The sequence below is a fragment of the Aotus nancymaae genome, unplaced genomic scaffold (assembly GCF_030222135.1).
Source record: "Aotus nancymaae isolate 86718 unplaced genomic scaffold, 86718_ANA_hifiasm-v0.15.2.pri h1tg000040l, whole genome shotgun sequence".
Lineage (NCBI taxonomy): Eukaryota > Metazoa > Chordata > Mammalia > Primates > Aotidae > Aotus > Aotus nancymaae.
The window spans coordinates 29,357,818-29,382,063 of record NW_026988454.1 but is presented as its reverse complement, the minus strand read 5'-3'; the positions used below and the strand labels follow the sequence as shown (position 1 = coordinate 29,382,063).

The 24,246-nt window shown below is 40.2% G+C and overlaps 1 protein-coding gene across 2 annotated transcripts in view; it reads left to right on the top strand.

Moving 5' to 3' along the window:
- ARFGEF3 (ARFGEF family member 3) overlaps positions 1–24,246 on the top strand; it is a 172,780-nt gene that overhangs the window by 135,096 nt on the left and 13,438 nt on the right. For both annotated transcript variants that reach the window (XM_064360641.1, XM_064360642.1), the window contains 9 exons: positions 5,810–5,954; positions 7,256–7,378; positions 10,225–10,328; positions 12,591–12,735; positions 15,729–15,857; positions 18,473–18,649; positions 20,156–20,270; positions 23,002–23,104; positions 23,341–23,472. In XM_064360641.1, coding sequence (XP_064216711.1) covers positions 5,810–5,954; positions 7,256–7,378; positions 10,225–10,328; positions 12,591–12,735; positions 15,729–15,857; positions 18,473–18,649; positions 20,156–20,270; positions 23,002–23,104; positions 23,341–23,472 — 1,173 coding nt within the window. The remainder of the gene's footprint in view (positions 1–5,809; positions 5,955–7,255; positions 7,379–10,224; positions 10,329–12,590; positions 12,736–15,728; positions 15,858–18,472; positions 18,650–20,155; positions 20,271–23,001; positions 23,105–23,340; positions 23,473–24,246) is intronic.

Here is a 24,246-nt window from a genome sequence, read left to right as displayed (position 1 = left end):
ACATGAAGAAGTTAGGTTAACCCGCTCCACAAAAAATCAAGCATAAAACAGGACAGAATTGCCCAAAGCAACAATCTGAGGGGTCTGGAAATTGACCAAAAGCAGACAAAAAAAATTAAATAGCATTTATTCTTAAAAACACTGTTTGCTAGAACTTTGGTTAAGAATAGTGGGACTCTGACTTTCTTGCCAAAGACTGCAACCATCACCTTTACTCCCAAGCTCTGTTGGCAAGAATAGTAGTTTGACCAGTGTGAAGCTGATTGAGAAAGTCATCAGCTTTCCTACTATCAGGGACAGATTTGGTATGACGAAGACAGGGGAGAAGACCATTGGCTTGTCAACTGAAAGTGATGGATTCATGGAGAAATGAACGGGGGAATACTGCAACCTTGCTAGCTTGGGGTTTGCAGTTAGTAGTGGACTAGTAAGAAATCTAACATAAGATCCTGGAAATCAGAGATTCACAGAGGGACCAAATAGTCTGTTCACACATCCCTCGATGACTGAAACATGGGCATGTGCAGGGGAGACCATAAAGATCTCATCAAAAAGTAAAAGAAAAGGGGGACAAAAACTGGCTGAACTTTGAATATTCTGGCCAACCTTCTCACACAGATTGATTGCCAGAGGGTAGGAGCCTTAAAGACTCAAGGTGTTTGAGCACAGTTTCCACCCACATGATTAGCTGACCACTAAGCTATGCAGACATGGGATGAACACTAGGGAGTCAGGCGAGAAAATAAAACTGAAGAAAAAAACTGAGCAGACACATGAGCACCATGGGAAGAGACAGATTCCACAGTCTAAGTCCAAGCAACTTAGTCCGGGGGAAGAAAAAAACCCTGAAAAATAAATTAGACTCCAGCATTGCTACAATATATTATCTAAAATGTCTGATTTTCAAAAATATGAGTGATGCAAAGAAACAGAAAAGAGTGAAACATACTCAGAGGGAAAAACAGTAAATAGAAACTTAGAGTGAGCCCAGATGTATTTGGGAGCCAGAACCTTCAAAGTAGCTATTATAAATATATTCCCCAAAGATAAGAGAAAATATAATGACAGTGACTCAAAAGTAGGAACACTAAATATAGAAATGGGAACTGTGAAAATGCAAATTTTAGAGAGGAAAAGGGCAATAGCTGAAATGAAAAATTAGCTATACGGGATTACCAGAAAGATCTGAGATGGCAGAAGAAAGCATCAGTGAACATGGAAATAGATTAACAGAGATTATCTATTCTAAAGATCAGACAAAACTTAAGTTTGACCAAACATAAACAAAGCCTCAGAGATTTGTACAACAATGTCAAGCATACCAACATACCTGTAATGGGAGTCCTAGATGGAGAGGAGAAAGACAAACAACGGGAAAATAGATTTTAAAAAATAGTGGAGCCCCAATTAGGATCAACACAAAGATATCTACAATAGACGCATTACAGTCAAAATGCTCAACAACAAGGGCAAAACATTAAAAGCAGCAAGAGAAAGACTATATATATTACTACAAAGGTAGTAATGCTAGGATTAATGCTAGAATTAACTAATGTTGACTTCTTCAGAAAGCATGAAGGCTAGAAGACAATATAATGACATATAAAGTGCTGAAAAGAAAACAAGCTGTTAATGAATAATCCTAGAGAAATTACTCTTTAAAAATGAAGATGACATAAAAACATTGTCAGAGAAACAAAAATTGGAAGAATATGGTGCCAGTAGACCTGTTCTACAAGAAATACTAAATTCTTTTAAGCTGAAAGAAATAATACAAACTGGTAAATCTATCGCCTAAGAAGAAATGGTACATACGTGGGAAAATAAACAGTGTGTACATTTTTCTCTTTCTCCTAATTTATTTTAAAAACATAATGTTTAAAGCAATAACTCTAACACTGTATTGTTGGATTTATTAAACATAAAGATATAAATAACAGTAGCAGAAAGAAAGGATGGGAAATTGTGCTATATAGAAGCAAAGTTGCTGTATTTTGCCAGAATTAGGTCAGTATTAACTTCAGGTAAAATGTGATTAATTGAGATTCATATTATAATCCCTAGGGCAGTAACCAAGAGAATAACACAAAAAATAGATTAAAAAATAAGCAGGAATGAAAGTGATCACAAAAAAAAAAAAAACGTGTTTAACATACAAGAAGGTAGTAAAAGAGGAACAGAGGAACAAAAAGAACCTGATATATAAATATGCAGAAAGCAAATAGCAAATGACATATGTAAATAGAACCATGTCAATAATGGCATTAAATATGCATTAATGAAAGGACATTCACCATCATTAGTTATTAGGAAAATGTCAATCAAAACCATGTGAGATACTATTTCACATCTACTAGGATAAAAAAGATAGATAATAGCAAGTGTTGGTGAGGGAGGAGGTGGAGACATTGGAACCCTCATGCACTACTTGTGGGAGGGTAAAATGTGTGGCTGCTTTCAGTCTGGCAGTTTCTCAAGAGGCATATACCCAACAGAAATGAAAACATCCATACAAATCTTGTACACAGATATTCATAGTAACATTATTCATGATAGCCAAAAAGTTAGAAACAACTCTAATTCTAACAGCTCACAGATACATTAAATTTGGTTATGTCCACACAACGAAATATTATTCAGCAATAAAAATGAAATTTTGATATATGTGCAACATGGATGAATCTTGAAAACGTTGCATTACATGAGAAAATCCAATCACCAAAGACCATATGTTACATGACTGCATTTATATGATATGTGCAGAATAGGAAAATCTACAGTGACAGAAAGTACATTAGTGGTTGCCTAGGGCTGAGGGTGGGGTGGTGGAGTAGGAAACGACTGCAAATGGGTACTGAGTTTTTTGAGGGGTAAGTACAATTGTTTTAAAATCAGATTGTGGTAATGGTTGCACATTAAAGACCTATTAACTTCATAAAGTTGTCATTAGTCTTTGAAGTAAAAATATGTAAAATAAAAATATGTGTATATGTAACATAAGAATATGTTTCTAAACAGAGCTTACAATTCTTTGGAAAAGTTTGACAAGATATATCACTTGAATTCAGATTCACCTCAAATAATTATGTTTAGATAGGAAAAAGGAAATTTATTTTGGTCTCAAGTAGAAAAATATATGGCTTTGAGTTTTAAGCAGATTTAGACTTTTAAAATGTTAGAATTGATTCTTACTAAAAGTGATTTGTAAAATTACACCTTTGGTTTGATCACCAGTGATTACAGTGTTATTCTCATACCTTTGTATATTGAACTATTTCCAGAACCAACTTTATGTAGCTCCTGAACAGTAGTATGAGAGTGTGATTCGGATTTGTCACTTTTATTTTAAAACTAGCATCTGAACACTTCAAAGCTGTCAATATGGATTGGTTAGACCAATAACCACTGTTTGATCCTTACTATTAAATTTTGTAACTATCTAATGGTATAATTCTTTCAAACAGGTGATGTGTTTCCATGATTGTTATTTGAGGGGCAATAATTTAATCAGTTCTTGTTTAACAAATTGAATAAAACAAAGGTTTATAAATTGAAAAAAAAAAACAAAAAACCTCCCTACAAAAACCAAAGCCAATGGGCTCACTGGTGAATCTATAAACTAAGGATGAAATAATAGCAACCCTACTCAAGCTCTACCAGAAAATAAAGCAGGAAAGAACACCTTCAAACCCATTTTATGAGGCCTGCATTTCTGTGATACCAAAGCCACGAGAAAGAAAACTGTAGACCAATATTCTTTATGAAATTAGACAAAAAATTCCGTTAAAAATTGCCAGTTACAGTGGCTCACAACTGTAATCCCAGCATTTTGGGAGGCCACAGTGGAAGGTTTGCTTGAGTCTAGGAGTTTCAAGACCATGCCAGGCAACATAGTGAGACCCCCATCACTACAAAATATATATACATATAGCTGAGTGTAGTGGTGCATGCCTATAGTCCCAGCTACTCAGGAGGCTGAGGTGGGAAGATTCCAGGAAGTTGAGACTGCAGTGAGCAGTGATCACATGCCACTACATTCCAGCCTGGGCAACAAGTGAGACCCTGTCTCAAAAAAAAAAAAAAAAAAAAAAAAACTAGCAAACTAAATCCAGCAACACATAAAGAAGATTAAACATCGTGGCATATGGAATTTATCCCAGCAATGTAAGATTGGTTTAACAGCTCAAAATCAATTAATGTAAATATTAGTAGAATAAAAGATTAAAACCATATGATCATCTTAATAGATATACACCAAAACATTTAACAAAATTCATCACCCATTTTTGACAAAACCTTCTAAGAAAAGAGGAATTAGAGGGATTTCCTCCATGAGATAAGGGGCATCTTTGAGAATCCTATATCTAATGATGAAAGACTGAGTGCTTTTCCCTTGTGGTCAGTAATAACACAGGGATTTCTGTCTTCTCTGTTTCTGCTCAATATTAACTTTTACTCGTTGCATAAAGAAATTAAAGACATCAAGGTTTGAAAAGAAAAGTAAAGCTGTTTTAGTTCACAGACAACACAGGATTGTATATAGAAAATTATATGGGATTTTAAAAAAATTCTAAACTTAGTGAGTTGAGCAAGGTCACTGCATACAAGATCAACATACTAAAATCAATTGAATTTCTACATATGAGAAATAAACTATCCAAAGATAAATAAGAACAATTCCATTCATAAGAACATCAAATATGATAAAATATTTATGAATAAATTTAGCAAAAGAAGCTCAAGACCTGTACACAAAAGCTACAAAACATTGCTGAGAGAAATTAAAGAAGATTCAGAGAAGTATGAGATATACCATATTCATGGATTGAAAGACTCAATATTTTTAAAAAGGCAAATTTCCCCAAATTGATGAGATTCAGTGCAATTCTGATTAAAATCCCAACAGACCTTTTTGAAGAGATTGTCAAAGTGATTTTCAAATTTATGTGAAACAGTAAAGAATAGAAGAGAGAAAACAAACCTGAAAAAGAAGAGCAAATTTCAAAAATGTTCGCTACCTGATTTCAGAATTTCAGTAATCAACACAATGTGATATTGGTGTGAAGACAGACCTATAGCTCAGTGAAACTGAAGAGTACAGAAATAAATTCTCTTGTTTATAATCATTTGATTTTTGACGAAGATAACATTGCAATTCAATCATAGAGGGGACATTTTCAGCAAATTGTGCTTGAATGTATGTGATAAAAATAAACTTACACCTTCTCACCATGTTAAAACAAAATTCAAAATGGGTCATGATGTAGACATAAGAACAAAAACTCTTAAGTATTTCTAGAAGAAAGTAAAGGAGACAATCTTTGAGACCTTGAGTTAAGCAAAGATTTTTTAGAAATGACACAATATGATCCATTAAAAGAAAAATAGATTAATTGGACTTCACCAAAATTAAGAACTTTTCATCTTCAAAAGACCCCATTAGAAAATAAAACTTTCAAAAAGCCAAAAGCTGTGGAAAAATATTTGCAAATTAATCTTGGGAATATATAAGGAACTCTAAAAACAAGATAATAATGAGAAGACATGAACTCAATTTTTAAAAACAACAAAATATACGGCTAAGAAGATGTGAAAAGTTGCTTAGCAACATTAGTCATGAGAGAAATGCAAATTAATACAATATGGCTGATTATTCAGAAGACTTTTGAGTTGAGTTTTTCTGTTCTGGTTTTTCTTTTTTACTAAAATTAACTCCAAAATAAGGAACAGAGAAATATATCACCCTTCCCAGAAATTCTGCTCCTTTTAAGGAGAGGACTTTAAGTGCCACTTGCTTTGCCTCTGCCAGGTTGTCACATCCATTGGTGAGCTGGTTGAAGTGTGTTCCACGCAGATCCAGTCCGGATGGAGACCCTTGTTCAGTGCCCTGGAAACAGTGCACGGTGGGAACAAGTCAGAGGTGAAGGAGTACCTGGTTGGTGACTACTCCATGGGTAAGACTGTTTGGATGATTCTTGCTATTCAGCATTAATTCTCTCTGCCAAGTTTCATGCTAAAAAAAAAACTGAGCAATAGAGAAAACAGATTTTCAGCCATATTTTATCAGCAGGAAAGATTGTTGTATAGCAGGAATGTGAGTTCTGAGTTCCGCCAGCAGGCTGAGAGCCCTGAGCATTGTCAGGCCCTGTTCTTGCTGACAATTGGACAGTAAGGCTGAGAGGCTTCTGTTCTTTCACTTATACATTGCTGTGTTGAGTTCATTTCTAAAGCCAAAAAGGAAAATGTTATCCACTTGCTAGTAAGAAGCAGAAAAGTATAACACAGAGTAATCAGAATCAGGGAGATTCGGTCTGCTGGAAAGGGAAGGGTACTCATAAGGCATGCCCAGGGCCCAGCAGTGTTGTCTCAGAGGTTCCCAAGACCACCCCTAAACTCAGAAACCCACCAGAAGGACTTGTGGGACCCAGAATATAGTTATGTTGAGGTTTATTACACAGCTCATGACCAAGTCTTAGCAATGTAGGAACGACACAGCAGATTATACAGAGGAAAGACACAGTCTGGAGGAATCTGCACCAGCTTCCCTGTGCTGTTACCCTCCCATGAGGTATCACACAGAACACATTCCTCCCCCAGCAGTGAAAACACAGCAACATGTTTGCAATGTTTCTGCCCGTGGAAGCCCATTAGAGATCTACGTACCCCTTCCCTAGCACACACCAAAATCCCAGACTCCCAGTAGGAAAGCAGGTGTTCAGCATAAACCAAATGGTTTGTGTCAACAGTCTAGGAACAGTGAACTATTCTTACCATTAACTGTGGCCTGGGAGTACTCTCAGAGTTCCCAGACACCAGCCAAAGATCAATTTTGCAAGCAAGCTTTCTAAAAGGAGAGTGGTCTCAGACCTTCTATGCTCTTTTTCTGCACAGGTATAAACTCATGGATGTCACCAAAGGTCTATCTACACCTGCCCTGCCTTGCCCTGTAGAAATCTATAATTACCTGTGCAGGAGCATTCCAGAGGTCACATATTTCCCTGCTCTCTAGACCAGCACATTACCTCAGCTCTGCATTCGGCCAGCTCAGCCCTCATCTCTCTGCCGAGCTTTGCCCCTGCCAGCAAAACTGAACATGGCACTGGAGCCAAGCCAATGGTTCAATAAAAAAGCCCAGGCATCTCCCCAGTAGATCTTCCTCAAGGCCCCCATAGAAGGTGCTGGGAGTATGGGCCACCCTGGCAACCCCGAGGGTAGAAACTTACTTTCTTACAATTCTATCATCTTCCTCCCTTAGGAAAAGGCCAAGCTCCAGTGTTTGATGTATTTGAAGCTTTTCTCAATACCGACAACATCCAGGTCTTTGCTAATGCAGCCACTAGCTACATCATGTGCCTTATGAAGTTTGTCAAAGGACTGGGTAAGCAGAACCTTTCTCTCATGCCTCATAACAGCTGAGGACCCTTTCCAGGGTAGCTCTGTATGGCTGGAGACAGGGCCCACTACTGCCTGGAACAAGCACGCATCCTGGGATACAAGCAGGTGGTGTGGTGCTGAGTACTCAGAAGCAAAAATTTACTGTGAAAGCAGCTTGAATTTTATCCAAAGTTGATACTTTTCATTGTGTTCATGGAATATCTTATATTTTTAATCTATTTGCTTATTATTTTATACCAACTTTACTGTCAAAGAATAAGATCAACCTTATATTTTCCCTTTTTAAAAGGTTCTCAGGCTCCAGGTCTAATCAGACTCTATGGAAACTCAAAATTTTAGGTTTCTTCTAAACCTTTTGGTTTAACTAAGTGTCCCTCCCTTTCATTTCACCCCAGATAAACCCGTGCTCTATAAAAATCTGCTATCACAGGTCATGTTGTATAGTGAGAATCTATTTTGTTAAGGTGTTTCTAAATTAAGTATAAAATCATCTGGGTAGTTCCTGAAATACACGAGGCTTTCAAGAAGGGGGACTTCTATACTTAGAAAATATATTTTATAATTAATAAAACCTGGGGTAGGAGGAATTCTTAACTTCTGCTAAAAAGTTGGGAAATCAAACTCAAGCTGCTAATCATATGACACTGAGAATAGGTTTCTGCATAAAGGCAATTATTTAATATAATGTTGAATAATCTCAGGTTGGAAATCTTAGAACATTCATACAATTCTGGAGGCTGAGAAGTCCCACGATAGACCCTCTGCAAGCTGGAAAACCAGGGAAGCTGGTAACATGGCTCAGTTCACGTTCAAAGGCCCCGGAACGAGGGCACTGAGGGTGTAACTCTTAGTCTGAAGCTGGAGGCCTGAGAAGCTGTAGCTCTAAGACAGGAGAAGGGTATCCCAGCTCCAGAGACAGAGACAGAGAGAATTCTCCTTTTTCTCTGCCTTTTGTTCTCCCTGGGCCTCAGCTGAATAGATGGTGTCTGCCTGCATTGGGTGAGGGTGGAGCTCCCTTAGTCTGATTCAAACGCCAACCTCTTCCAGAAGCAACCTCACAGACACATCCAGAAATCATGCTTTATCAGTCATCTGGGTCTCCCCTAATCCAGTCAAGCGGACACCTAAAATAAACCATCACGTAGAAGATATTGAAAACAGCCTGTTCTTTTTCTTCTGTGGATTATAAGATGGAGTTAGTTCTTTGCATGGGGCCTGGGTTCAATGGAAAAAGTAGAACCCCCTGTATAGTCATGGTGCCTGTGTCCTGCCTGGCTCCAGGGCATGCCATTCACATAGACTTGGATGTGTTCAAATACACAGTGGCCACAGTCAAAACCTTTGGGATGCCTGCTGTAATCATGGATAGGAAATGAATGTGTTGTTAATTCCCACCTGCTTATTTCAACAGGAAATTGACCTGGTCTGTGTTTTTATATTATAAAATGTGTTCATCTAAACCAGGAGTTGGCAAGCTATATCCCACAGTTTTTATAAATACAGTTTGATTAGAACATAGCATGCCCATTTGTCGATGGCTGCTTCCATACTACCGTGACAGAGTTGAATGGCTGCAATACAGACAGTGTGACCCGCAGAGCCTGAAGTATTTACTCTCTGGCCTTTTGCCAAAAACGTTTGCTAACCCTTGATCAAAAACATGGGAAATGTTTTGGTTTTTTTTAAAGGAGAAACATGCCTCTTTACTTCTGAATTTTAACTAATGCCTAGTAATTATGTCTGTTTACTCACCGGGGAGGGTTCTAGCTCTTACAATTGTAGACAATTAGAAACAATTACAATAAATGAAATTATTTGATTAAACGTATAGAAATGGATTCATTATGAGAAGAGAAATTACAATAATTGTTACTATTCTTACAGAAAAACCTAGATACCCCTCTACAGACATGTTAAATCTCTAGATATGTAGAAAAAATAGAAAAACCATTTAAATGCAATTAAGTAATCTCTGTCCCCAAACCCCAGATGTTTAGACTCTTCCCAGATCCCTCATTTATCATCACCATTTAATGCCACGCACTGGCAGGGAAAGAAATCCTTTTCCAAATGGAGAGAGGGAAGTGCTTCATTCCAGCCCAATCCAGGACTTGCCTCTGGGATCGTCCTCTGTCATCAGGTTACTCCCTCCAACAGCAGGTCCCTTTGTACATGTACCCATGTACAGAGGAACACCGTCCAGCCACTGAAAGTACTGTGGTAGAATAGAGAGGAAATGTCCATCGATTAGTGGAAGGGGGAGCTACTAAACCATATCATCTCAACAAAACGATAGGTGGGACAGTATGATCCCAATTGTATTTTTTTTTTTTTTTTTTGAGACAGAGTCTTGCTCTGTTGCCCAGGCTGGAGTGCAGTGGTGCAATCTTGGCTCACCACAACTTCCACCTCCTGGGTTCAAGCAATTCTCCTGCCTCAGCCTCCCCAGTAGTGGGATTACAGGCATGCACCACCACGCCCAGCTAATTTAGTATTTTTAGTAGAGACAGGGTTTTTCCACATTGGTCAGGCTGGTCTCGAACTCCCGACCTCAGGTGATCCGCCCGCCTCAGCCTCCCAAAGTGCTGGGATTGCAGCCATGAGCCACCGCGCCTGGCCCCAGCTGTATTTAACATGTGCACATGCAGGGGAGAGAATGGCTGAAAGGATTTTCCTCAGGGCTGTGCAGTTTGAAGTCATTTTTCTCCTTTTCTCCCGCTCTCTTTTAGTAGCTATTTGGTGCACTAGTGCTATTGAGTCAACAGGTTTCCTGTTGAAGGGGGCCCTCAAGAGTAACACTGTTGGTCTCTGTCCCCATGCCACCCCTAGGGGAGGTGGACTGTAAAGAGATTGGAGACTGTGTCCCGGCACCCGGAGCCCCGTCCACAGACCTGTGCCTCCCAGCCCTGGACTACCTCAGGCGCTGCTCTCAGGTAGGGGAGGGGTCCAGCTATTCGCCAGGCCTGGAAACCTGCCTCAGAAGATGCTCTCACAACGCGCATGGGGGTCTTTTGCTGAAGCCCAAGAGAGGCACTTTGCCATCTCTGAGTAGATTGGGGCTCAGATGTGAAGTCTACATCTCCTTTTTCTATGAAGGAAAGAAAATAATGAAAACATACTAGAACACACCATTGCATGCTGAGATCTCTGAAACTTCTCCCTCACACTCAGAGGCCTGAACTACCGGAATCTCTATATCTGCATGAGGTTTTAGGGGAAGGGGTCACGAGGTCATGGAAAGTCTTTCTGAGGGCACCAAAAAGTGGAGGGGGTGGTGCAAGCAGTGAAGAGGGACATTAATAAAAGAAAGACATGTTCAGTCAAGATCATCTCGTAGAGGTGGGCAGATCACCTGGGGTCAGGAGTTCAAGACCAGCCTGGACAACATGGTGAAACCCCATCTCTACTAAAAATACAAAAATTAGCCGGATGTGGTGGCACAGGCCCATAATCCCAGCTACTTGGGAGACTGAGGGAGAAGAATTGCTTCAACCCGGGAGACAGAGGTTGCAGTGAGCTAAGATCACGCCATTGCACTCCAACCTGGGTGACAGAGCGAGACTCTGTCTCAAAAAAATTTTTTTTAAATCTAGTAAAGAGACAGAATAAAACAGTGCTTGTCAAAGTGAGCAGTGAGTGTCACTGTGCCCATTTTTCTCTGCCTGACGCTGTGCACACTCCCTGAAGCCATTTCTTTGTAAGCTTCAGTGACACACCTCTCTCAGTACTTTCTCACCTGTCTTCCCACGTGGTGTCCCTGGGCCTCTTTGGGGATCTATGTACAGCCTCTTCCTGGGTGACAGCACTGAGCCCATGGCTTTAGAAGGGACACACATTCTTGGTTTCTCCATCCAGCTGCCTCCCCTGGCCCCGTGTGACATGACCCCTGCATGGCTCCCTTTCCACCCTCACATCCTTCCCTCTCACAGTGCTACAGCCATGCTGAGCCTCTGCCCTCCCCGAAATACACCTGCTCATTACCGCCCAGGGCCATCGCTGCTTCCTCTGCTGAGACTCTCTCCCCAGATTCTAGGTGCCACTCTTTATCTCCCAGATCTCATCTGAAATGTCACCTCCTCAGAGCGCAGGGCTAAAGGATCTGCCAACTCCTGCCAAAAGTCCCCCTGTGAGGTCACGTTTTTTTTTGTTTTTTTTTCTGAGGCAGAATCTTGCTCTGTCGCCCAGGCTGGAGTGCAGTGGCACAATCTCGGCTCACTACAACCTCCACCTCCCAGGTTCAAGTGATTCTCCTGCCTCAGCCTCCCGAGTAGTGCCACCACACCCAGCTAATTTTTGTATCTTTAGTAGAGACAGGGTTTCGTCATGTGTCCAAGCTGGTCTCAAACTCCAGACCTCAAGAGAACAGCCGGCCTCGGCCTCCCAAGTGCTAAGATGACAGGCATGAGCCACCATGCCCGGCCTTCACTATTTCTAGTACCATCTGTTTAGTTTTTTCTGTAGCATTGATGTCTGAAATGTGAGTATTTTAGAAAGGATTGTAGCTGGTGAGACCCACCAGGACAGGAATTTTGTCTGTTTGCTCACAGCCATGGTTCCTGGAACAAGTGGGCATGGCAGGATTCTCATTCATGAAGACAGAAGGATCTTCGGAAGTTTGTCCCAGTAACAGAGGTCCCACGGGGGCCTGGGCACTAGTCACAAGACGGGGACAAAGAGCCCAGGCCACTCTGCGGGCTCTGCTTCTGAGACCTTCCTCTCTCCCTCCTGGCTCCAGCCTCCATTTCTCCAAGCGCTCTTGTCCCTGTGTTTCCTGAGAGGTTGAGTCAAGGGAAGGAGAAATCAGAGTCTGGTATCTCATTGGCCTGTGGACTGTCTTCTCAGTGATACCCACAGAACACTTTTTCCCGTAGGCAAAAATTCTTGACATGTTTCATGGTTCCCTGGGTAGGTTTATAAAAGTCTATAAAACTCATATGTAATTAAAATACTAGAAAATTATCCAGAGGATCCTTTTTCCCTCTAGTTTTTTGTTGCCATTGAAAGCCATTTCATTTGTTTCATGGGATAAATGCCTCTTGTAAGCTACCTTTATAAATCCAAATCACAAGCATCAAACTTTCAATGTCTAGTTTCCCATCTCCCTTTAGTACTAGGGTATCATTTCATGATTGTGTAACACCCACAGTACAGCTTTTTCCAGTATATAAGTGCAGTTTGTCTTTTTTTAAATTTAGTTATTGGCAAAAATCTACAAAATGCCCTTGAAGCCAATATTCCTTAGTGGGAGACTTGCCAGCTTGCCTCGAAGACTTCAGGAACAGTCAGCCAGCAGTGAGGATGGGATTGAATCAGTCCTGTCTGATTTTGATGATGACACTGGTAAGTTAATTGATTGGACTAAACTAGGTTATTTTCTATGTTCATATTCCCAGAAGTTTAAGTCATAAATAAAGTACCTTAAGCTTCTGGGAATTGTCTTAGTCCATTTTGTACTGCTATAAGAGAATACCTGAGAGTGAGTAATTTATCAATAACAGATTTCTTACAGTTCTGGAGGCTGAGAAGCCAAAAGTTGAGGGGCTTCCATCTGATGAGCACCTTCTTGCTGTATCATCCCACAGAGGAAGGGCAAGAGAGCACTCAAGGAGTTCAGGGTGGTGGAGAGAGGAAGGGGGCCAAACTCATGCTTTGATCAGGAACTGATTCCCAAGATAACTAACTCACGTCCATGATAACATTAATCCATTCATGAGGACAGAGCCCTTATGACATAGTCACCTCTTAAAGGTCCCACCTGCCAACACTGTTGCATTATAAAAAAGTTTCCAACACATGGATTTTGGGGGACACATTCAAGCCATAACATTCCACTCTGGCCCCCAAAATTCAGGTTCTTCTCACGTGCAAAATACATTAATTCCATCCCAGGAGTCTCAAAGCCTTGTTTCAGCACCAACTCAAGAGCCTCGTCTAAATCAGGTACAGTTTAAACTAAATGCATGATTCATTCCAAAGCAAATTTCTCTCCAGCTGTGGGCCTGTGAAGTTAACAAATTGCATGCTTCCAAAATACAAGGGTAGGAAGGCATAGGATAGACATTCACATTCTAAAGGGGGAGAAATAGGCAAGACAGGAGTAACATGCCCCAAGTAAGTCCAAAAACCCAACAGAGCAGACATGAACTCCTAAGACTCCAGAATAATCTTTTACTGCACTTGCCGTGAACATGTGAACTTTGGGGGAAATAGTCAAACCATAGCATAGATCATAAGAAGGATCATCTATTTTTGTAGTTATTGTTTGTAATTCTGTCACAAGAAGTCTGCTTAAAGTTTCCATGGACTTTCCAAAAACATCACTTTACAATGGATACCTCTATACCCATCCTTGAAAATGGATTCCTCTGTTTAAAACTAGTGCAGATTTGCAAATTTCACGTAAGTAGTTTCTAACCCTCAATTCTCTTAACTTTAGCAAATTGGAATGAAGTTCCGTTGTTGCCTAGGTACTTAAATTGGTAATTGTCTTTTAATATATTTTAGAAAACAAATCATTATACAATTACTTCCTACAGGACTATTTGGTTAGAGACTGGGGAAATTAAGCCATTACTAAAGAGAGAATCTATTTGTGACTGGTGACGCTGAAGGCTCATGAAAGGAATGATTTTAAAGAATTTGTTTCAAATTAGGTCCCATGTGATCTGTGAATGAGAGTTCAAGCTAGTAACTATGGATCATTTTCAGATGGATTAACTCATGCTCATGCCTTCTGTCTCCTGTCTCCTGTCTCAGAAGACCTGGTATTGTTCTACATCTAGAATTGGATATCATACCCTCAAATCGGTCTAATTTCTGGGTATAAGTTATTTCCAACTCTTTTATAAAGGACTTCTGAGGGGAAGATTTTTGTTTTTTTATTTTGGTGTTACAAATTTATTTTGTGGGGGTGCCTAGGAAATTTAAATTTTTTGATGGAGATTATAAACAACAAAATCTCACAAGTTCAGATTAGTTGTGAGGAATAATTATAGGAAAGAATAAATATCTAATGTAGAGAACAATTAAAGTATTGGAAGTTGGCTAGATATTGCCTGATAGAGGTTTCAATTTAATGATTAGATAAGAACAAGTTTTACTTAGCATTTTAAACCTCCAACCCAGATAATTATAAGCAGAAGTTAATGTTGTTTATCTGTAATACATTATTTAAAACAGCTGTAAACGGTTATGTATATAATGGCACGCATTCTCTTTCCCATTTGTGCAAATCTTTGATTTTTTTTTCTAGGAACTCCATCTTCTAAGGGATACAGTTCAGTCCAGCACCTATCTAAGTTTTCTACATAATCAATATATCGAGGACTTTAAAGTTATTATTATATAGACATAGTAAATAAGAACAAAAAAGAAATCAGTAACAGCTTTAAACAATCCTCAACATTGATACATTCTCAGATATTATTCCTCTCGTTTTCAAAGGCAAATAATTACATTTTTCCCTTATGGAAATTTCAAACATATACAAGACTTGTGTATTTTGAATATACAAAATATATACATATACAGATACTTATATGTAGAATATACAGAACTAAACAGAATAATATACTTACCACCCAGCTTCAACTATTATCAGTTTGTGGCTAATCTTGGATCATGTATATCTTTGCTCTCTCTTCCTCTTTCTCAATATTTTAAGGCAAATCCCCAACGTAGCATTTTATCTGTAGATGTTTCTGTGTGTGTTCTTTAAAGATAACAAACATAAGCATGACACCACTATCACACCTCAAAATCAACCATAATTTATAGTACATTAGAGGTATAAAGGAAGGGAGTGAGGAAGAAAGGAGAGTAACTGTTTAATGGCCCCAAAGTTTCGGTTTGAGATGATGAAAATGTTTTGGAAACAGTAGTGATAGTTGCACAACACTGTTATCATGAACACGACTGAATTGTACTCGTAGAAATGGCTAAAATGGCTTTTTCTGTTCTACATATTTACCACCATAAAATCATTTTTTAAAAAAATATAGATGAAGGTGATGGAACTGGGTGGATGTCTTATTGATTTGGGATCATCGGCTCCCTAGAAACCTGACAGCCATTTCAACGTAGAATTGCCTTACTCTATCACGTTTGTATTAAAGGGGAAGGAGGAGGAAATGTGAGTGGTATTTTTCCCCTTGACTTTGTCAGAACACATAAATCATCATCTGCTCACATCTATGGGCACTGAAGACTAACACGCTGGGTGATGGCTCACATCTGTATAGCACTTGGCAGTTTACGTACAGTGTTTAATAAGATCTTGGGATTGTTCATTATGTCTAACTGGATTTCCTACTGGTCTGTTTTTTGGTTTCCAGGTCTGATAGAAGTCTGGATAATCCTGCTGGAGCAGCTGACAGCGGCTGTGTCCAATTGTCCACGGCAGCACCAACCACCAACTTTGGATTTACTCTTTGAGCTATTGAGAGATGTGACCAAAACACCAGGTAAGTATTTCTCTGTCTGTCATTTGGGGGAATGCTTATACATATAACTCTTTTCAGGAGGGTATTTCTGCAGGTGTCTACCTGTTTTCACTGTTTCCTAGACTTAGTACGAAGCTTCACACGTGTAAGAGATGCTCAATAAATGTTTGTTGAATGGTAGTGATGTTTAAGATATGGCCTGTTTATTGTTTGCATTTCTTCCTAGAAGTCTGGTTACAAATGTGTGGTGGCCAGTTACTTGGATGTGCAGGATCTCCACGTTAATCAGACCAAGGCTGTGGCATCAGTGTCTCCATGAACCATTTGGCTTTGCTGTGTCCCATGGTCACAGCCTTCCTTTGCAGCAGGATCTCACAGTCATATGCTCTTGGTCCCTGGGCTGTTGGTTGGGCTCACTGGGTCTTCCACTTGCAATTATATGCAGTATTAAGATACCAACACCCCGTTTGTATAAGGGTCATAGGGGATTAGATTTGGAAAAAGACAGTGAGTGCTCACCCCGTACAATGCACCAGAGCGTCTAAGAAAAGAATGACATTTAGGAATTTATTGTGAATTAATCAATTTTAATATATACATTTATTCATCCCAGTTTCTCAAGATCAAAGAAACTTTTTTTTATAGAAATGTAAGTATTTTACTAATAGAATCAGACCCTAAATGAAGCCACTTTCATACTAAGAGGAGGTCTGTACTCATTATAATGAAGACTTGATAATTGACACTGTTTCATAAATCTATAGCAAAGTTTATATTATTTTTAAACAAACCACCATAGATACTCCCACATGTTAAAAAGTTAAAAGCCGGCCGGGCGCGGTGGCTCAAGCCTGTAATCCCAGCACTTTGGGAGGCCGAGGCGGGTGGATCACGAGGTCAAGAGATCGAGACCATCCTGGTCAACATGGTGAAACCCCGTCTCTACTAAAAATACAAAAAATTAGCTGGGCATAGTGGCGTGCCTGTAATCCCAGCTACTCAGGAGGCTGAGGCAAGAGAATTGCCTGAACCCAGGAGGCGGAGGTTGCGGTGAGCCGAGATCACGCCATTGCACTCCAGCCTGGGTAACAAGAGCGAAACTCCGTCTCAAAAAAAAAAAAAAAAAAGTTAAAAGCCTTCCATCAAAGAATAAGTAGCTATTTTATAGAATTAATTGCATACCATTTCTAAATCTGTTTTACTGATCAGTACCATTTTCTGCTTTCACACTGAATGCCACTAAATTTGTGTGAAGAGCATTTAATCCCCTTCTATTCCTAGGAGGCTGTCATCTAAGGAAATTATCAATAATAAAGACAAGATTGTACATAAGATGTTTGCTGAGATATCTTGAATACCAAAGTTATGAACACCCTAAATTGGAAACAGTTAACTGTGATAAAAGTATGTAAATATTCTGCTGGCATTAAAATTAATATCTGTGAATAATATTTAATGATGTGAATATTTACAAAGCCTTATATTAAAATTCACATACTATGGAGTGCAATATCAACTATATGAAATGTTCTGCAATTATAAATACAAGCACACATGAATTCAAAAAGTCCTAAAAGGGAAAACATCGAAATGTGACTATCTCTAGGTAAGTTTTTTCTTTTGTATTCTCATGTAATTTCCATGCTTGTTATAAAATGGACGCTTTGCTTTTGTAATCAGAACTTCAAAAATTCATCAACATTTCCACAATGTTGAACAAAGAAGCACAATGATTTTCATCATAGCATAGTCTATAAAACAAAAAAAATAAGAAACACCATAAATGTTCATCAGTAAGGAAATGGATAAGTAAACTGTTGTAAAGTTTGTAATAGATAAGCAAACGAGGAATATCCAAATTTGCTGACAAAGAATAATCTCTAACACTTTTGGGGTTTCTCGAAAATGGAGGTCTTGCCCAGGCTGGAGTGCAAGTGGTGTGATCATAGCTCACTGCAGTCTCAAATTCCTGGGCTCAAGTGATCCTTCCCCCTCAGCCTCCCGAGTTGCTGAGGCTACCAGCACTCCACAAGGCCCAGCTAATTTTTTTTTTTTTTTTTTTAAAGAGAAGGGATTTCACAATGTTGCCCAAGATAGAAACTACTGGGCTTAATTAAGCAATCCTCACACCTCAGGCTGCAGAGTAGCTGAGATTACAGGTGTGCACTACTGTGGCCAGTTCTAACAACTATTGTTAAGTGAAAAACATGAGTATGCAGAGCAAAGTTTACTTTATCTCATTTATATAAAATAAAAACAAAACTCTATATTTCCCCATGTAGTTAGATTTCATAAATATATAGAGTTAGATTTCAAAGGGTATTTTCTTATACACACACGTTTATTTGTGTGTTTACATCTGGGTCCTAGGAGTTGACCAGGTGATATTTTAGCTTTACCAGCAATATTCGAAGGTTTTAGGAGTATATTCACATATTGCTCACATAACTAATATCCTGCAGAAACAAGGAAAAATGCCACTGAAGACCGTATATTCCCCCATCAGCAGTAAATTCTTTTCTCCGCACTTTCTCAGCAAATGCAGGGATCCTTCAAAAGAGATCAACAATGCCAGGTGAAGGCAAAGAGCTTCCCTTTCATTACAGCTTGTTGCTATACTGACTTTTCTTTTTTAGGACCAGGGTTCGGTATCTATGCAGTGGTTCACCTCCTCCTCCCTGTGATGTCCCTGTGGCTCCGCCGTAGCCATAAAGACCATTCCTACTGGGATGTGGCCTCTGCCAACTTCAAGCACGCTATTGGACTGTCCTGTGAGCTGGTGGTGGAGCACATTCAAAGCTTTCTACATTCAGGTATCTGAAGTGCCAGAGCAGTTTATTCTGGGTATTTCTTTGGTAGACAGCATCGTTGTCTAAAAGGACATAGTAAATATCTAATGCAAATATGAATGCAAGGTTTTTGTCCTGGGAATTATTAAAATAGAACAACCTGGCCAGTGCCAGTCTTCTAAAAGAAGATTTTCAAAGAGAAAATTCATACCCACGTGTCTTCTACAAAATTTTCATGCAGAATGCTCAAAATATATGTGTGGTAGAAAATAAAATACCTGGCTGGGCACCGTGGCTCATGCCTGTAATCCCAGCACTTTGGGAGGCTGAGGTGGGTAGATCACAAGGTCAGGAGTTTGAGACCAGCCTCACCAACATGGTGAAACTCCTGTCTCTACTAAAAATACAAAAATCAGCCAAGTATGGTGGCACCCGCCTATAATCGCAGCTACTCAGAAGGCTGAGGCAGGAGAATCACTTGAACCCGGGAGGCGAAAGTTGCAGTGAGCCAAGATTGCACCATTGCACTCCAGCCTGGTCAACAGCATAAGACTCCATCAAAAAAGAAAGAAAGAGAGAGAGAGAAAAAAAATACCTAGTAAGAGGTTTGGGATACCTGGGCATTAGGAGAGGGGAGGCAAATTCAGATATATAATAAATAAAAAAGAAATATCCCTGTAGCCTTGGGGGATAGGTGGATATCTCCTGTCATCCTGCTTCATCTGGGTAGGCTAAATGGAGGAAGTAGGGTTTTAAAAAAGGCTTCTATTATGGGCAAGAAGTAGCTTAACAAGCTAGCGATGAAGAGAAATTTTTTAATATTGAGGGCACTTTGTAAAGGCTGTGAAAGTGTGAGATGGACAGTAAGCTAAAGCCAGCAGATGGAGAGGGACCTAGAGGCAGGGGTATGTCTGCTGTGGTCCCAGTGGAGCCACATGTGTGACGATCTGGGTGTCCGGGAGCAGAAGCAGCACTGCTGCTAGCCACAGAACTTATAAATCGAAGGCATGGAATATCATGGTGAGACAAGAGGTTCCCTTGCTGGAGAGGACAGAGAAATTAAGGAGGATGTTAACCCCAGGGGAGACTAAGTTTAGCAAGGACAATTTACCCTGCAAAAAAAAAAAGAACACCAATTGCAAAAGAAAACAAGTGAGTTTTTCCACATACAGGTGGTAACTGGTAACCGTATCCCTAAGGGTAGCCACGTGTTCCTGGCCAGGTATTGCTTTGCACAGTGTGAGACTCTAATATAGTAGGAACACATAAAAGTGAACTACATATTTTATTTTTATTTCTCTAGAAGTAGATGGAACATGCTGAAATTAGGTAAAAATCTAAGAAAATTATTGTTTTACTGGTTTTTTGGGGGGTGGAGGATAGGACCATTTTTCTCATTGTTCTATTTCTTTTTCCCAGATATTTGCATATCTTTTTATCACTCAGACTTTCTGTTGCTGTAGATGGCCATTTCAATCTATCTCTTTACACTAGAGCTGCGTGAAACCATGATTTTACTGTTTCCCATAGATATCAGGTATGAGAGCATGATCAATACCATGCTGAAGGAGCTCTTCGAGCTGCTGGTCGCCTGTGTGGCCAAGCCCACCGAAACTATCTCCAGAGTGGGCTGCTCCTGTATTAGGTGAGCAAAAGCTTTCCTGGCTCTCCACAAAGCTGGAGTTTTTATTTTAAAATCTAAGGAAATTTCATTGTCTTTGTGGTAGCCATCTACTTTTTGTATTGCTTTCTGTAAGCCTTTTGTAATTAAAAATGACTATATGCTAATAATTCTTCATTTCAGTGTTTAGTCAGCAAATGTATATTGTGTAAGGCATTTTACAAAGTACTCTGGCTCAGTTTCTCAAAAGAAAACATACAGAAGGCAAACAGGCCTATGAAAAGGTGCTCAGCATCAGTGATCATAAGAGAAATGCCAACTGAAGCTACAATCAGATATCATCTCATCCCAGCTAAAATAGCTTATCCAAAAGACAGGCAATAACAAATGCTGGAGAGTGTATTGAGAAAAGGGAACCTTCATATACTGTTGGTGGGAATGCAAATTAGTACAGCCACATGGAGAACAGTTTGGAGGTTCCTCAAAAAACTAAAAATAGAGCTACCATATGATCCAGCAATCACATTGCTGGGTATATACTCAAAAGAAATAAGTATATCAAAGAGATATCTGCCCTCCCATGTTCACAACAGTCAAAATCTGGAAGCACCCTAAGTGTCTGTCTGTATTAGTTCATTTTCATGCTGCTGATAAAGACACACCCAAGACTGGGAAGAAAAAGAGGCCTAATGGACTTACAGCTCCACGTGGCTGGGGAGGCCTCACAATCATGGCAGAAGGCAAGGAGGAGCAAGTCACATCTTACGTGGATGGTGGCAGGCAAAGAAGCAGCTTGCTCAGGGCCACAGGGTACCCAGACATTTGGTCAAACATTATTCTGGGTGTGTCTCTGGGGGTGTTTCTAGATGAGAAGAATATTTGAGCTGGGGGAGATAGCAAAGCAGATGGCGCTCCCTAATGGTGGGCCTCATCCAATCAGTTGAAGACCAAAATAGAAAAAAAATGCTGAGCAAAAGGGTCCTTTGCCTGACTGACCGTTTGAGCTGGAAAATCAGTCTTCTCCTGCCCCTGGACTGGACTTACATCTCCCAGTTCTCAGGCTTTCAGACTTGGACTGGAACTATACCACTGGCTCAGGGAAAACTCATTAAAACCATCAGATCTCGTGAGACTTGTTCACTATAATAGTGTGGGAAAGACCTGGCCCCATGATTTAGTTATCTCCCACTGGGTCTCTCCCACAACACATGGGAATTCAAGATGAGATCTGGGTGGGGACACATCCGAACCCTATCAGAGTCCATCAACAGATGAATGCATAAAGGAAATGTGGTACACATACACAATGGAGTACTATACAGCCATAAAAAAGAATGGGATTCTGTCATTTACAGCAAAAAGGGAACGAGAGGTTATGCTAAGTGAAATAAGCCAGGCACAGAAAGACAGATATCATGCATGTTCTTACTTATTTGTGGGAGCTAAAAATCAAAACAATTGAACAATTGAAGGATGTTACCAGAGGCTGCGAAGGGTAGTGGGGGATGGGGATGGTCAATGGGTACAAAGAAAGTAGTTAGAAAGAATGAATAAGACCAAGTATTTCATGGCACAACAGGGTGACTAGTCAACAATACTGTACATTTTACAATAACGAAAAGTGTAATTGGATTGCTGGTAACAAAAAGGACAAATACTTGAGGGGATGGGTAGCCCATTTTCCATGATGTGATTATGATACATTGCATGCTTGCATTAAAACATCTCATGCAGCCGGGCGCGGTGGCTCATGCCTGTAATCCCAGCACTTTGGGAGGCCGAGGCGGGTGGATCATGAGGTCAAGAGATTGAGACCATCCTGGTCAACATGGTGAAACCCCGTCTCTACTAAAAATACAAAAAATTATTTGTACTTTTTGTATTTTTAAATACAAAAAATGGGCATGGTGGCACGTGCCTGTAATCCCAGCTACTCAGGAGGCTGAGGCAGGAGAATTGCCTGAACCCAGGAGGCGGAGGTTGCAGTGAGCCGAGATCGCGCCATTGCACTCCAGCCTGGGTAACAAGAGCGAAACTCCGTCTCAAAAAAAAAAAAGAAAAATAAATCTCATGCACCCCATACAAATATACATATACCATGTACCTATGAAAATTAAAGTTAACAAAACAAATTTAAGTACTCTGGTTCAGAGAAAGTAATATAAACTAAAGGCCCTACCCTCAAGAAGCTTAGAGCCTATTCAAAATGACACAGCAAGAGAGAGGGTCACATGAAAAATGGTGACAGTGAGGAGTAACTGCTAAGTGCCAAGAAAGGACAGGCCTGGGCCGTAGGGCAGCCAGCAAGGGTCTTATTGTGGCAGTGACACTGGTCACATCCTCTAAGGTAGACAAGCATGGGGAAGGTGGGGACTTCCCAAGCAGAAAAACAGAATGAACAAATAGCATTGAGATAAGAGTTATAAGTGACAATAAAAGAGTTTGGGATTTGGTTTTGCTTGTTAGTTGGAGAGGAGTGATGGAAAATGCGTCTAGAATCCAAAACTCAGTACAGAATATATACAGTCTTGCATACAAGTCTAAGTTTAATGGTTGGCCTATTTGTAGAGGGGATCATTGATATTTCTGTATTAAAATGGTTTAGGAAGTATTTTGACAATGGAGTACTAGATGGTTGAGAGACAGGGAGACTTTCCAGGGAGCTGCAGAATAAATCTATGCATGAGTCTATACAGCCTGAATTTTGTGGCAACAAAATGGGATTCAAGACTCCTTTGCTTGTTTCTTTTGGCAGATATGTCCTTGTGACAGCAGGCCCTGTGTTCACTGAGGAGATGTGGAGGCTTGCCTGCTGTGCTCTGCAAGACGCGTTCTCCGCCACACTCAAGCCAGTGAAGGTACATCACTGGGAGGAAGCCCTCCCTGGAGCAGTTCTAACTGTCTCTAGCTCCCTGATGTCTTATCATGTTGGTGGGTTCTGCCTCCTTTAAGCAGGCAGTCTCACTTTAGATCTTGCAGAGAGTGAGAAAGAAGTTGCTGGATCAGTACTTTTGTCCAGACACAGTGATGATCTCAGATCCAAGGCTGGGCCTCAGTGAGATGCACTCAGTGGGCATCTGCTGTTTCTCCCCAGGACCTGCTGGGCTGCTTCCACAGCGGCACGGAGAGCTTCAGCGGGGAAGGCTGCCAGGTGCGGGTGGCAGCCCCATCCTCCTCCCCAAGTGCCGAGGCTGAGTACTGGCGCATTCGAGCCATGGCCCAGCAGGTAAGGGCGGGGGTTTTTGATCTCAAGGGCTGTAGAAACTTGAAATGCATGTTAGGAGACCTCCCTTGAAGGTCTTGCATCACCAAATTGCCTTTCATTCCCTGAGGGGCATACACCTTGTGGCTCCCAACTCTTGCCAGTACCATTCTTTGCCAGGAATGACTTGAACCCAATCAACAGCATTACCTCCTCTCCATCATCTCTTGTTCGTTGCATCCACCAGTGCTGAGATCCAATAGAATCATTTCAGCAGCGTGGCCACTGTCCCTTATACCTAACTTGCTTGAGCTACCTATAAGTATTCGCTTAAATATTATTGTTACTGCTAGACTGTGAGTGCCTAACAATGCCAAACTCATTTGGGTTTTTTTTTCTTATATCTTTAATTCACAACACAGAACTTAACATTTAAACGTTGCTTCCTAAATTTGAGTTGAATGTAGCATTACAATTCAAGTGTATTCACTCATGCAGGAATCATCATATACCAATGGCTTTTTCTTCTTGAGACACATGTAAGAAGTCACAAAATTTGGTTGTTAGCTCCTGAGGAGCAGAGAACATACTCTGTATATTTACCTTGGTATTTTTAGAGCAAGGCCTAGAGAAGATGCTTAGTATGTTTTTGTTGAATCAGTAGGTAACTGAATCACAGAAATATCAGAAGAATACAGTAGTGTCATGAGCTACAGATATGCCCTCAGCTCCTAAGTGACATGGCAGTCTGCCTCTAAGAAACCCTATATGTGACTCTAAGCAGCAGTCCAGCTAAAT